The sequence below is a fragment of the Colossoma macropomum genome, unplaced genomic scaffold, assembly GCF_904425465.1.
Source record: "Colossoma macropomum unplaced genomic scaffold, Colossoma_macropomum, whole genome shotgun sequence".
Classification (NCBI taxonomy): domain Eukaryota; kingdom Metazoa; phylum Chordata; class Actinopteri; order Characiformes; family Serrasalmidae; genus Colossoma; species Colossoma macropomum.
In genome coordinates, this window is record NW_023494804.1 from 14,374,571 (window position 1) to 14,388,861 (window position 14,291).

Consider the following 14,291-nt stretch of genomic DNA (forward strand, 5'->3'; position numbering starts at 1 on the left):
GAACACTGTTAGAGAACATCTTGGAGGATCTTACTTAAACCTCAGATTTCTAGTCTCCTTATTATTCATCATTCCTAGATCTAAAAAGATCTGTAAGGGCTTCAAAAAGGAGGCTGTAGATGTCTATGAGTCTGGGAAGGGGTTCTAGGAGAACAATTACTCCACTGTCCAGAAGAGCATCTACAAGTAAAGGAAACTGAAAGACACTGCCAACGTTTGCAAAATTTAACCTGAGTGCAGACTGTAAGACACTAAAACGTCTCTAAGAACCCCAAAATCTTATCACATCGAAAATGACTTGATGGCACGGATCAAAATATGGGATTTATGGGTACATGTCCAGGGGCCCAAGCCAGTAGGGGGCCACCACGACTAATTATGACAAAATTTAAACAGCTGCTTTCTCTCAATGTTTAAACTTTATTAGCAGAAAGGCAAAAAAAACAAAACAAAAACAAACATTAAGGCCAGTAATAATACTGACGCTCTCCAAATCATCCCTGAACGTCCGCTTCATTTTTTCCTTCAGTGGTAGCTTTGCTAACATTGTCTTATCCTCCATTAACTCAGTCAAGCTTTCCTGTGAAATGAATGTTGGAATTTGAAGCTCTGGATATTCAAAGGTCTGAGAGATCTACAAAAGTGAGACTTGATACACTGACAAAATAGAGGATGCCCATGTTCAAAAGTAAACACAAATAAAAATCAAAACTACGTGAAGAAAAAAAATTATACTGCTGTTGACAGTAAACTGTCTACTTCAAGGGTTATCATAGTAATAGAAAAATATACCAAAATACAACAAAAAAAATCCTCCTATCATGCCACAGAGGAATGCAGCGCATTTTTAAAAAATGGGTGGGCAATATGACAATACTCTATCGTTCTATTGTGATAAATAATACAACACACTTTTCTGACCATACCTTGGATATCAGCAGTACTTAAAGAAAACCGACTAACTATATGTTTCATTACCTGGCGCATCATGATATAATACTTTTTTTTCCACATCACCCAACATAGTAGTCTACTACTATGTTGAGTTATCTGTGTTTATTTTTCACATACCGGTAAAACAGTAATGATAACACTCACACCTTAAAAAGAATTGCAACCAGTATGCCACACAGACTGATATATTGCCCACTACTAACACTTAGGCCTGTTCAACTGGATTTACTGCAGTGCATTATGTAAAATGGGGGGAAAAAAATCTTAGTCTGAACTTAAACGTACCACTACTGGCGCATTCTTCTCCGCTCACTTACCACTTATTGTGATACTTATAATGTCTTGAAGTACCGTGATGTTATACTACGGCCATATTATCCACCCCTTGTGTAAAATAGCACTAAATGATGGTTATTTGATTGGGCTTAGCGCCTAGTGATGCATCAAAACATGCCTTGATTTGCTCCAATACCAATGTTTTAAATTAGATCATGATCTGGTCAGCAAAGTTAGCATTTTTTCTTTAAATGTTATCTTTTGAGCTCTAAGTCCTTTTTCTTGCCTGGCCTGTTCATCATATCATATGCCTTTTCAGCCAGACGCACCAGGAAGCAAAATCAGCTCTATAGAAGGCTCAAGCAGAGACTTCTGTAAACAGGGCGTCTACGGGTGAGAAAATGCCCGCCATATCTCGCTCTACCCTCTCTTCACCCCCAATCCTGCGTCTGCCTCCAACTGACCTCATTGTGGTGCACCTCCAGAGCTCGTCTTCAGCAAAGGATAACAAAATCAGCGGAGTAAAAGTTGCCCTAGCAACGCGCCTGCATCATCGTGACCTCTCCCTTCGCCCCCCCACCCTCCTCTTCACGCACACATACACACACACTGCAAACAAATGATTGCAGCGAGTGCCACGCTCTTGCTGATGTCATCCGTAACCATGGCAGCCTGAGCTCAGCTGTGACGCTGTGATGGTGATGGTGGGGAGGGTGGAGAAAGCAGCAGTGAGAAGACAGGAACTGTGGCATTCTTGCTGACGAATGGGCTTCCTCGTCTTCCTTCTCGAGGCTTATATACCCTCTCCATCAGAACACTCTAGAAATTTAACAAGCCACAAAGGAAATCTAACAGCAGCTTTACGTAGCCTAACTGCAAACCTGAGAAACAGAAATTTTATGCAATGAGTTGCTGTTTAACCCTTAATTTCTAAGCCTTAGCAACTCTCCTCCTTTATTAATGTGATTTCTCAATGCTGTTATCGCATTTGCTTCAGTATATAAAGAACATGATCTAAGAAAACCCAAAATGCACAGATTTTTATTTCAGGTGTCACAAACTATCACTTTTTGAGCAAGCGAGTAATGAATAGCTCTGTATTGCACTTGCCTTTACGGCCAGAGCACACTGACCCAACATTACCGCCTAATTCAATGGTTAAGATGTAAACAAAGTCATTCAGAGGGGTTTGATGTGAAATGCTCCGGTGTAGAGAAACTTACCAAGAATTGTGCACAGTGGAAGTGACAGGAACCAGATTTCTGACACGTTTAAAGGCTTCCTCTCCAAAAGTTCTTATATGAAATGGTGACAAATTCCATTTCGTGTCAGAGATATTGTTTTATGCAAATTTTGGGAGAGCATTTTGGCCTAAAAAATATTTCTAAAAAATCCATTAATGGTGAAAAGGTTCATGCAGGCAAAACAGTATCCAAAGGAAACCTTTTTTCAGATTTAACACTGCTTTGCTACTACAAACTTTACACATAAAAACTTCAGACACGTGTAGGCTCACTGGTCATTTTGGATAACAAATAAAAAGGCTACATTTGCATTATACACAATGTGACCGATGGTTCCTATCACCACCATTATAAAGACATTTGAGTCTCTCTGAATGACCATTCTGAACTCACCACTCTGAGTGACTTTCTTCACATTCTAACCAAGGGATTATGCCGCAATTTTGAAAAAATGGTGGAAATCCTTTTCATGAATGCTCAGTGTTTAGAATGACTCAACAAATACCAACAAACAAACATTCTAAAGCATTATAAATGTTGGCAGTCATTTTACAATAGTTGGAAAAGAACTGATAAACCAAATGAACAAGTGTGAGTAAGGAGAACATTCTAGAACTACGTGAAAGGATAGATTTTCAGAACATGGTAAAAGGAGGAAGCATTCTAGAATAATGTGAATTTTGTACAGCTTCCTAGAACAGTGTAAATGAAGAGGTAGAGCATTCAGGGATAATGCAGGGAGCATTCTAGAACAGTGTGAACGAGGGGAGAATATTCTACAACAGTGCTGATGGGGAAGAACATTATAGAACAGTATGAATAGAACATTCTAGAGCATTTTAGGTCAGTGTGCATAGGGCGAACATTTTAGAATCTAGAAAATGTCATAACACTGCGACAGAGGATAGCATTCAAGAACAGTGTGAATAGGGAATAGTATTCTAGGCTGCTGGGAGTGCAGGAGAACATTCTTGAACAGTAAATGGAGGAGAGCATTCAGAACAGTTTAAATTAAATGGCCTATAGGTACAAACAGACATCAGTATCAGCAAAATAACCTGCTTTTAGTTACTCATCTTAAGTGATGTGTATAAATTAAAATAGCTTATTTAAAGCTTAGCAGATTTTAAAGAAGAAAATTTGGATCAGCATCAGTCAATATTCAAGGTTTTGATATTTACATTGGTATCAGAAAAAGGAAAGTGGTATTGTGTCATCTCTAGCTGATCTATTTTACTGTATGCATGTGGCCCTATTACTCTGGGGGCAGATTTTAATAAGTTAAAATTGAATCTGCTTTAGTCAAACTAGCCCTACTTTTATTTGTCATTACTGCCTGTCAGTCTGAAATCTCCACTGAAGTATGCAGCTAACAGAACTAGCCATGCTGGCAGGTCACCGTAGCAGCTAGAAACATCTGCTTTTGCCTACCGACAACCGCTCTGACTCATAGCGCCGAGCTAATAAGACAGCCTCACACCATCAGGAGGAATCCGCACACAAACACAGAACCCAGAGAAAGCCTTTAATACTACACCAGCAGGGTCACTCTGCTACAGCACCCGAGTGCCAAGCTGGGTGCACTTCCTGCACAAAGTCATTAGGCACTGACATGTCACACAGGCCACAGCAGATGGCTGCTACAGATTTATAACATCACTGTGAAAAAAAATACAAGGACCTCCACCTAAAATTAACTTCATCAAGGACGACATGCTATTTAAAGCGATCTGAGTAAGTATTATTGGGCAATAACATTAGTTGCACAACTGAAAGTAGACATACTGTCATTGTACTGTTCTATAAAACAGCAGCATCAACAACATTAACAAGCCCAGATCAATATAGCATCGGGGTCGCAACTGGCAGAAACATTACAGAGTAGTGGTGTAACCAATATGACAATATTTTATCGTTATTGTGATAAATTCTGTTATCGTGATAAGCAATATGCTTTTGTAAGCATCTTGTGGATACTGTGTGCTCTTAAAGAACACAGATCAACTGTGTGATCCTGATTATATCACCCTATCGTCTTATCGCCCAAGCCTACTTCGGGCTCAGCTGCGTACTGTAAGGCCAGAAACATACTTCACGCAAGTACACGAACGCGTGGAGCTATGTGACATTTGTGTCAGGACACAATTAATTACGCAATGCAAGCTGCATTCTTAATGTTGCATTAAGGAGCTCTATAGAGACAGCCAAGCCTGGCCAAGCTGTCATGTACCATGAGCAAGCTTTCTACAGTCCTGACAGGCCAAAGCGATTCTTACAGAACTTGCTCGCTTGTACAATGATACATCGCCGCCTCTTCATTCTGGGCAAAATTTAAAAACCTAAAAATAATTAACACTACTTTTTTTTAGTTACAAGTTGCAATTATCGATTATATTGCCCACCCTCATATGCTTCTGTTCAAACAACTGTTTCTAATGAAAATTTATTAATAAAAATCACATATAAATAACATAATACTTTATACATTAAAAATGACGCGTCTTCCATCATTACAGTAGAATCACTTAGGGAATCACTTGGGAAGGAAGATTTTTGGGAAATCATGTATTATGTTTTCAGAAAGTTTTTAGGAAAATGTATTATATTTTCATAATTTTCATAATCTTCATAAATTTATAAAGATACTAAAGCTGTTTGAAAAATACTGCAAATCTTTTTAACAGTATGTCAAACAGTGGGGAATTTACTGTATCGTTGCCAAACAGCTTTTTACGGCACCATAATAATCCAATGTTTTAACAGTAAAAGTGAATAAAACATTATGAATATACATTATTTATAGCTATTATTTTTTACTTTAACAATCCTTTTTTTTTGACTAGTCAGTTAATCTAACAACTCACTTATAGACTATTTTATTTTATTTGTAGTTTGTTCTCTAATCCATGGAACCCAGCCATCTTACTTTCTAGTGATGCGCCGACACACGTTATGCAAATTGACATATTTCTGTATTCGATAACGTCGATTACGATGATTAGTTACCCTAGCCCTAAGATTATTTAATATTATTTAACAAGCTGTTTGAACGTAAATTAATCTTCTCTATCAGTTCTTTTTCGCAACATGGCGATCATTGTCTTTAAAGCATCAGCATTGGGTACTTGTCAATCATCAACAATATCTGATTAATTCACCCTATCGCCCACACTGAACACCAACTGTTTTAACAGCCACAGTAATGTAGTAAAATAGGTTGAATTTGTGCAGCAGGACTGTACGCTCGCAATGTGTTGATCTGACGTTTTACTGTTTCACTCTTCACCTTGTTTGACTACTTGCTTGAGTTTCAGCCCTATTAGAGACCTACAGAAGAATTTCAAAAAAGCATTATCATCATGCAAACTAAGTATTGTTGATTAAACGAGGAGTACATTTTAACCAATTTCAAAAAATGAATAATGAGTAATCAAGTTTAATCTAGTCCAGTTTTTCTGGAGTGCCCGTCCTCGCTTGTCTGTTTTCCACCCTGGGGAAAGAGTGTGGTACAGGATTCTTCCTCAGGCTGCTTCACTGTGCAACGCTGACTTGTCTGTCTGACAGCTGGGGTGACATGATACTAACTAACCTCTTAAACCTACTGAGAGTGAGCTGAGCCCGTGGGTGGGCCGGCAGAGACCTTCAGCCCTTTTTGAGCGGGCCAGCCCACGTGTGTCACTGCAGTCACGACCTGCTCTCAACAGTCCCTCAGTGCAGAGAGAAGAAGCAGGGAGGAGTTGACTTATTATTTGTGGAACCAAACCATCTTTAACCAGTCTCAGGCTAATAAGGGGCACACTAAGAGATTCTGAAATTCATGTTAAAATTTTTGGGTGCAGAAGGAAGGCATTACACAGCTAACATTACTGCCAGGAAGATAAATATCTTATTGCAGCCATGTAACTGTAGTATGACAAGAGTATGACAAGAAGCTAAAACTAAAGGTAGCAAAGCAGCTACCTGGCTATCTAAATACCTCACTGCAGTATAGCTTCTTTTCTCCAGCTGAAAAGTTAAAGAACTTGTCTCTGGTGACTATTTGGCGAAGAATTCTTTAGAATGCCGGAGATAAGCAGTGACTAATGTTAGCTTGGTTAGCCAATAGATCTGTGGCTACGCCAGCAGTCACGACTCTTTGACACCACAGGGATTCCCATGGGCTGTATGACATGTTTTCATAATGCATGCTGGGTACTGTAGTGTGAGAATACTGATAAAAGAAAACATGAAAATGATACAAAATCATGGTTAACACAATAAGGGTCACAAACAGACTAATTACCCCCTTAATATGTTATTATTCAATATTAATATCACTTAATAACTAATTATGTACTTAAGTTACCCTTTATTAATCACACGACAGGGAAATGCACCTCCACATTTAACCCATCTGTGCAGTGAAACACCCACAAACACACTAGTGAATGCACACACACTAGGGGCAGTGAGCACACTTGCCCACAGCGCCTGGGGAGCAGATGGGAGTTAGGTGCCTTGTTCAAGGGCACTTCAGTCACGTACTGTCTGCTCAGGGGATTGAACGGACGACCTTCCGGTCACAAGACTGGTTCCTTAGGCTGAGTACTCTGTTGACCGATAGATCAATTTGTTATTAGGTTATAGCTTATTTATGTGCTAACTGTGTACTGACTGCTGCTTATTAAACAAATGAAACTGATGCAAATTAACTGATGAGCTTGTTTACTCTAATAAAGAAGAAATATTTAGCTAGCACTAGCTAGTGCTTACTGAAATACATATGTAGACAGTTCCCCTTATGAGCAAGAGAATGAATGTCATACTATTCTTATTCTCTTGATTTTTTTAGGTGTCAAAAGGTTCTTTTTGAAACGGTACCAAGAAAAAGTCACTCGTGAACCGTAGTGAGAATTTGCATTTCACTGGGGACACAGTAGTAACTAATTAATAACAATAAATCAGTACATTAACAGAATTTACGTCACTAATACAGGTGCCTACCGATGTTTTCACACTGCTTCTTTAGATGAGTAAACATATTTATTAGTTATTAACAGCATAATAAGCAGCAGTTAGCAAACAATTAATGAGTATACAAGCTATGAACAAATGACAAACTAACCTGTCAATTAACAGTGTACTCAATTACTAAATACTTATTCAGCTACTAAGTAATAATGAACAGCTAACTAATATATAAACAATGAGTAAAGGATGATTTATTAACATAATTGAAATGTAAGTAATGTAAGCAAATCATGAATTCTGTTAAACCAGTGACACGGTGGGATATCATGCTGTGCCACAGAACATTGCATAACATGACAAATAACATGACCAGAATACTCCTTTAATGTGAGATGCAATATCAACTGCTCACGTCTTGGGGTTCGAAACCAAACACATATTTAAAACTTGCAAGATAGTACACAATTTTTATTTATTAATTTTTTTTTAACATAAATTCCACTACACATACCTTATTTGAGCATCTGATTAAGCAAACAGATAATGAGATGAGTCCAGATACCATATTCAAATAACCACACCTATTTCTAATTTAGACGTTCCTTCAAGAATAGCATGATGAACACTTTCTACACAGTTTCAACTTCAGCCACATTCCTCAACCTAGACGACAGCCTTGGTGTATAAGCCCTGCCCTAGACACAGGAAGATATTTCAAGTACAGGTCTGTCAGGTTATGCTAGCAGAATGGCTTCACTGCAGAGGAGAGACCAAAACAGCCTGGATGACAAGAGGGCGTAGTGCTGTCGTGCAAATGCTTTCCTGCCCTTTGAGATGGCTACAACCATTCCAATCAGATTTCACTCCATTGCGTTCCCGCTCGAGATAGCTTTGCATCCAAATGTCATTGTAGAACCAATTACTGCTGGAACCAAGACTATATTAAATTGCAATGCTGACCTCAGATCAGCACAAAAAGGACAACATCCCATTAAGGAGTCCCTCTAAGCTGTTTACATATGCAGATCACAGAATTGGTGTTGTAAGCTACTGTACTGATTGCTGGTGACAGCTGACGGCTATCAGCACTTTTCATCTTTTGTTGGTCTCAGCGTGAGCTTACTGGAGGAGGGAGGGGTCGGCTGTCTTCATTCCCAGCATGTTCTGCGCTCCATCACCAGGACCCCAATGAACATCGGCAACATCTGCTCTCTCACGACTGACAAACAGCAAGTGAACTCTAACATTATGCTAAAAAGCAATGCTGTTAGCCACATTCGTGCTAGAACCAACTTTCATATTTTGTTGGTCACAGCATCAGCTTCTTGTAGATGGGAAGAGTTGGTTCCCAGCGTGTTCTGAGCTTCATTATCAGAACCCAAATTAACATCAGGGACATATGGCCTCTCAAGACTGAGAAACGCCAAAGGAACTCTGACTTCAAATGGATTTTTTGACCAACTATGCTAACATGGTTAATAGTAATGCCAATGTGACATTATGCTAAAAAGCAACTCAAACATTCACAGTTAACTGTGCTACAATATAATTCAACCAAACTACTCTAACATGGCTGACAGTAAAGCCAATGTGACACTTTGCTAAAAAGCTTTCAGCGCTAGCCACATTATTGCCGAAACTAACTTTTTATCCTTCGTTGCTCTCAGCAAGAGCTTGCTTTAGAAGGGGGAGACTGACTGTCTTTGTTCCCAGCATGTTCAGATCTCCATCAGCAGGACCCAATGAATATCTGGGACATCTCCTCTCACATGTCTGTGAAACAGCTGGGGAACTCTGAACTCCAAGGGATAATTTTACCAACTAGTGCCAACATGGCTAATAATAAAGCCAATGTGACATAATGCTAAAAGGGGCACTGGCATTCACTGTTAGTCACTTTACTGCTGGAACCAAATTTTCCTCTTTTGTTGGTCTCAGCACAAGATTACTATACTAGAAAGAGGTTAACTGTTTTTATTCCCAGCATGTCCTGAGCTCCATCACGAGTGGCCCGTTGCACCAGTTTGTGCACATGTTCAAACATAGGCTAGCTGTTCACTAACTGTAAGTGTTCACCAAGTTTAGGTTTACACGTGACTAAATCAAAATGGGTTGCACCACACAAATTAGTTTTAACACTGAGCTTAGTATCTACCACTTATTTACTCCTCTTTCTAAGCAGGTGTGTTGCCGAAACCAATGAAAACCACATACAATGCACCAAAAACACCATAAACATGACTTTTTTGGTTAAACTATGCCATAACGCATTTGCTGTGATTTTACAGCTCTAGTCATTATCCAGATTTTAACTCAGAGCATGAAACTGACATTTACAGCTCCAATTCAGTGAGACAGAGCAGCTGCTGACACGTCTAAACTGAGGCTATAGATATTTAGGTTATAGATATTTACTATTATTCAGTTCAACTTGATCACAGTTTTTTCTATACTAGTAATTTTTTTCCAATGAAAAAAGTCAACGCAACTGCCGTCTCGTTTCCTGGTACCACGTTTATAGGTTGTTTCTGAACACATTTTATCATCATGTTAAAGCAAGGTATGCATTAGTTAGCTATTACTAGTTAAGACATGGCTTAAGGATTTGTGATGTGACCAAAATTAGCAAACAAACTAACAACAAACAAACTAGTGTTAAATAAGAACTACTTGCACAAACTTAAGCATAAACTTACGCAAAATCGCTCCAACCCAGTCTTAAACCCAAATGAATATCATTGAGAAACATTCTCAGCCCACCTATGCTGACATGGCTGAAAAAGTTAATCCAATATTATGGTACAAAGCATACACAATACTAGCATTCATGCTTTGCCATGTTACTATTATATGATCTCAATCAAAACTGGCCAAATATACCACTTTCTTTAAAAAAAAACAAAAAAAAACCAAACAAAAATATATATATATATATATATATATATATATATAATATATATATATATATATGAAAAGCAATTAAAAGAACAGAGAAGGCACACTGACCTGGATCATGTAGAGCTGGGCGATGCGGTACTCCTCCACGCTCATTGGCATGGGGATGCGGTACTCTTTGATCAGCATGTTGGGTATGGAGTGAAGCGAATGTACCGCTGGGTCAGGTGGAATCCACCAAGCAGGCCCTAGCTCAGGGGCGTCAGAGAGCTGGAGCTGCGTTCATCCCTCAAACCTAAGCAGACAGAAGAGAAAGACACGTTGCTATCAGTTTTCCCATCTCCAGAAACCTGCCAGATGTCTGTGCTCTTGGCATCAGGAGAGTGTTATGACAGGACACAGAGGAGGCTGATGAGAAGCATCACACACAGGGACCAGATAAAGACGATAATGAATAGATGCTACAACACCGTAAACCGAAACATTAAATGAGCCCTCATGCTGAGTCCTACAAAAATTCTGGCTATTAAAAACCTCTTTCTGAATGATCTGGCTTGCTGCTTTCAAATGACTTTCCTTTGAAGCAAACAACACTAAAAGCAAATGCCACCAGAGTAAGTGCATCCTAGTAACAGTCAACCTCTTAGGAGCCTAGTTATTGCACAGCAGTAGCTATCTAATGCAACCTTGGACTTTTCATAGTATGCTCTATTTGCAATTTGAAACACATACTAGGCATGTCCAATGTAAGGCTGGGCAATATGGCAGAAATATAACCCAATACTTGAATGTTCTGAGGTTTGAGAACAAGTCGGAACGGACAAGGCACTAAACATCTAAACATAAAAAGCAGCACATTTAAAATGTACCATGATCTTTAAATGTGAGAAATTAAGGTAATGACTTAATGGGCCCACATCTAATCAGCTACTAACTTGTATGCAGTTTATGCAGTTTTATTCACTGGATGTTTACAGGCTTTGTGCAATTGGCTTTTTCAGGAATACAGTTAAATGTTCAGCGTTATGGAAATATTGATGAGACCCATAATCTATTCAGAAAAGCGTATTTTTGAGTAGTTTTCACAATAACGGTAGTATATCACCATACTGCTCAACCCTAGTCCAGTGTATGGAAATTAGCCCTGGGCCTATAATCGATATTATTGATTTTTGCAATAATTTAAATAAGTGGCAATATTACGCAAATTATCATTCTTTCATGCCCTTGCACACGCAACATGATTTTAATGGTCTTTTTTTAACTATTCCCCTTTGTACATCCATTGGTTCTTCGCATACGTTTGGTTAGAAAGCAAAACATTAATTATATGGTAATCATATTACCATTAAGGCAAGCTACAGTAACACTAATGAGTAATAAAGGAGTTAAATAATCCCCTGATCCAAAAAGAAATGACCCCAAAAGTAAGATTCCCAAGTTAGAACTGGGTATTATAATCTAGAGGTGGGTGATACGGCAAATGTAATATTACAATACTTTAATAAGTCTTCAGGATACACAATGTCATAATATATAGACATTTTTTCTGACATTTTAAAGTTAAAAAATACAGAGTACATTCAAAAAATAAAATATTATGAACAGTGATTTGTATTCAGCATTTCACTACACTACATCCAATTAAACAGGACTAATTATGCTTTCTTTGTAATCAAACATACAGTTGGAAAGTGTTTTAAGCACTGCCAATATCCACAATAAGCTCTGAAAAGCATACTATGACATACTGTGATGTAATTTATCACAATAATGATATACAGCTTATTAAATAGTACCTAATAGTCTGGACATACTAAAAAACTTTAACTGGCAGACAACCTTTCCTTCATGTGGAGGTTCTCTAGGGAACCAAACGTGCTTCTTCTACAGCAAAGCCTTTAAAAAACTGACCATGAAACCAGTTCCCAGCCATAAATTTTGTAATTGCTCGTATTTATGACACTGGGTGGCCAATCTGGCAAGTCGTAAAGTATTAAGTAACATTAGAGGTTAGCTCAGATGACAATTATATGGCAAGTGTATTACCATTAGGAAACGTGCAAGCTTTAGGGTAAGACTCACTAATGCCCACATTTGGTTCATGCTGTCATTTATTCTTCTGCAATAATTCTGCAGACTATGATAATTTGTCTAAATTTACATTACCAGTCAAGCTTTATGGCAATCCTTTAAGCAACATCTGAATTTGAGTCCTGAGTTTGAGGTCCTATGCAAGGAAGATATCCACCTGTCGATGGCACCAGTGTCCAGCCAGCAGGACAACACTTCAGCAGGTCTTTAGTGCCATCACATGACACGGGGGTGCTTAGTGTAAGACGGATTATCCACAGGCATGATACACAACGCTTTTTCAGGAGATGAGTGGGTGCTAGAGGCGACCATGTGTGTCGGTAACTGGATGAACGGCTTTAAACGCAAACACTTAGCGTACGCTAACAAATGGTCACCAGTCACAGACCTAGGCCTATTCCTCTCTTCAACTTGGAGATCATGATACCATACACTAGGTAGAACAGCAATGCTAGATATCACTACACCACATATTTATATATTTTTAGAACATGAGGATTATACAAGCCTTGTGTTATGAAAAGCCAGGCGCATATATCCCTGCTTTATTTTTGAATAATTTTTAAACAATCCAAGTTTTCGGCTGAACAATAAGGGGCAACTCACTGGATACAGCAACGAAAATCTTGAATGCTGGTTGATCTATTCTTCAAAAATGGTTATCTTCACCACATAAACCATCTTATGAGTGAACAATTTTATGAGGTCAATGATAAACAAGTTATAAAAGCACCTTGATTAGCAGAGAGATGACCTCAAAAACAGATGCCAAACAGATTCCACTGTGTATTATATTGCACATTCTTAAATATTAGGCCTCCCAAATGGTTTTTGGCCTGGATGTACGGAAAAAACTTCAACCATCAGAAAACATTCTTTAACCTTTAAAAAAGTTCCTAACAATCGCACATCTCATTCACAAACGTTTCTTTGAAAAAAAATCACCCATTGAAGCGTTCTTTAGAGAGGTCTTCCAATCTGGACCTTGAATCCAGTTTCCAGTGGATTTTGTAAATACTGGCAGGTTTGACACTAGATGGCCTATCAGTTACATTAACAGTTCATTTAACCTACTAGTGATGACAAAATCCAGCACCAGAAACTAAATTAAAGGTCTGGATTTGAAGACCTCTGTTCTCTGGCATCACTCCAAAGAAATCTTTTTCAATACTATTCTTTTATGGAGTGTATTCAATTAGATCTTCTTTAAGAATTCATAAGATATGGTCTACACGAGGCATCTTCAACCCTACTCTTCAAGTTTAGGCAACCTGTAGCAGTGCACAGTTCCAGCCCTAATCTAACACACCTTGTTCTTGTATTCCAATGTTCCTGAAGACCTTGATTAGCTGGATCAGGTGTGATTAGGGCTGGAATTCAACAGTGCAACAGGGTAACACTTTCTGAGCAAGGTTGGAGACACCTACCTAATTTAAAAATCTGTAATTCTATATGGGTATTGTAATGAGGTGTATGTGAAAGGTACGTAAAGTTGTGAGACATTTAATGTTCGATTATATCAATAACAGGAGAAGAAGTTATTACTTAATTTCTTACAAGTTAAGAACATCTGAGTATTCATAGAGACTATTTAACTGCTTTTCAGGTTCCTCCTAGCAGGGCTCAACAAATGGGGGAAAAATGTCAAATTGTGATTTTTCAGACCAATCCTGTGATTGCAATTTAACTTAATTATTTTTTTAAATTATTTTCCAGGCCTGTTTTTTTGGCCAAGATCACCAGTGCACCCATTTTTCAGACTTCAGGCTTGAGCACTAAACACAATGTGCCAAACTGCCACTTACATTTTATGCAAAAGTCTGGACGGTCCTGCTCAAATTACATGTTTTGTTTTTCTACTGCACTTTTTAATGCACA

The 14,291-nt window shown here is 38.4% G+C and overlaps 1 protein-coding gene across 4 annotated transcripts in view; it reads right to left on the reverse strand.

Moving 5' to 3' along the window:
- The window catches only part of LOC118824465 (membrane-associated phosphatidylinositol transfer protein 2-like), an 86,210-nt gene that overhangs the window by 42,559 nt on the left and 29,360 nt on the right, over positions 1 to 14,291 (reverse strand). For all 4 annotated transcript variants that reach the window (XM_036594636.1, XM_036594633.1, XM_036594635.1 and 1 more), the window contains exon 2: positions 10,431 to 10,614. In XM_036594636.1, the coding sequence (XP_036450529.1) occupies positions 10,431 to 10,508 (78 nt within the window). In that variant the 5' untranslated portion in view covers positions 10,509 to 10,614. The remainder of the gene's footprint in view (positions 1 to 10,430; positions 10,615 to 14,291) is intronic.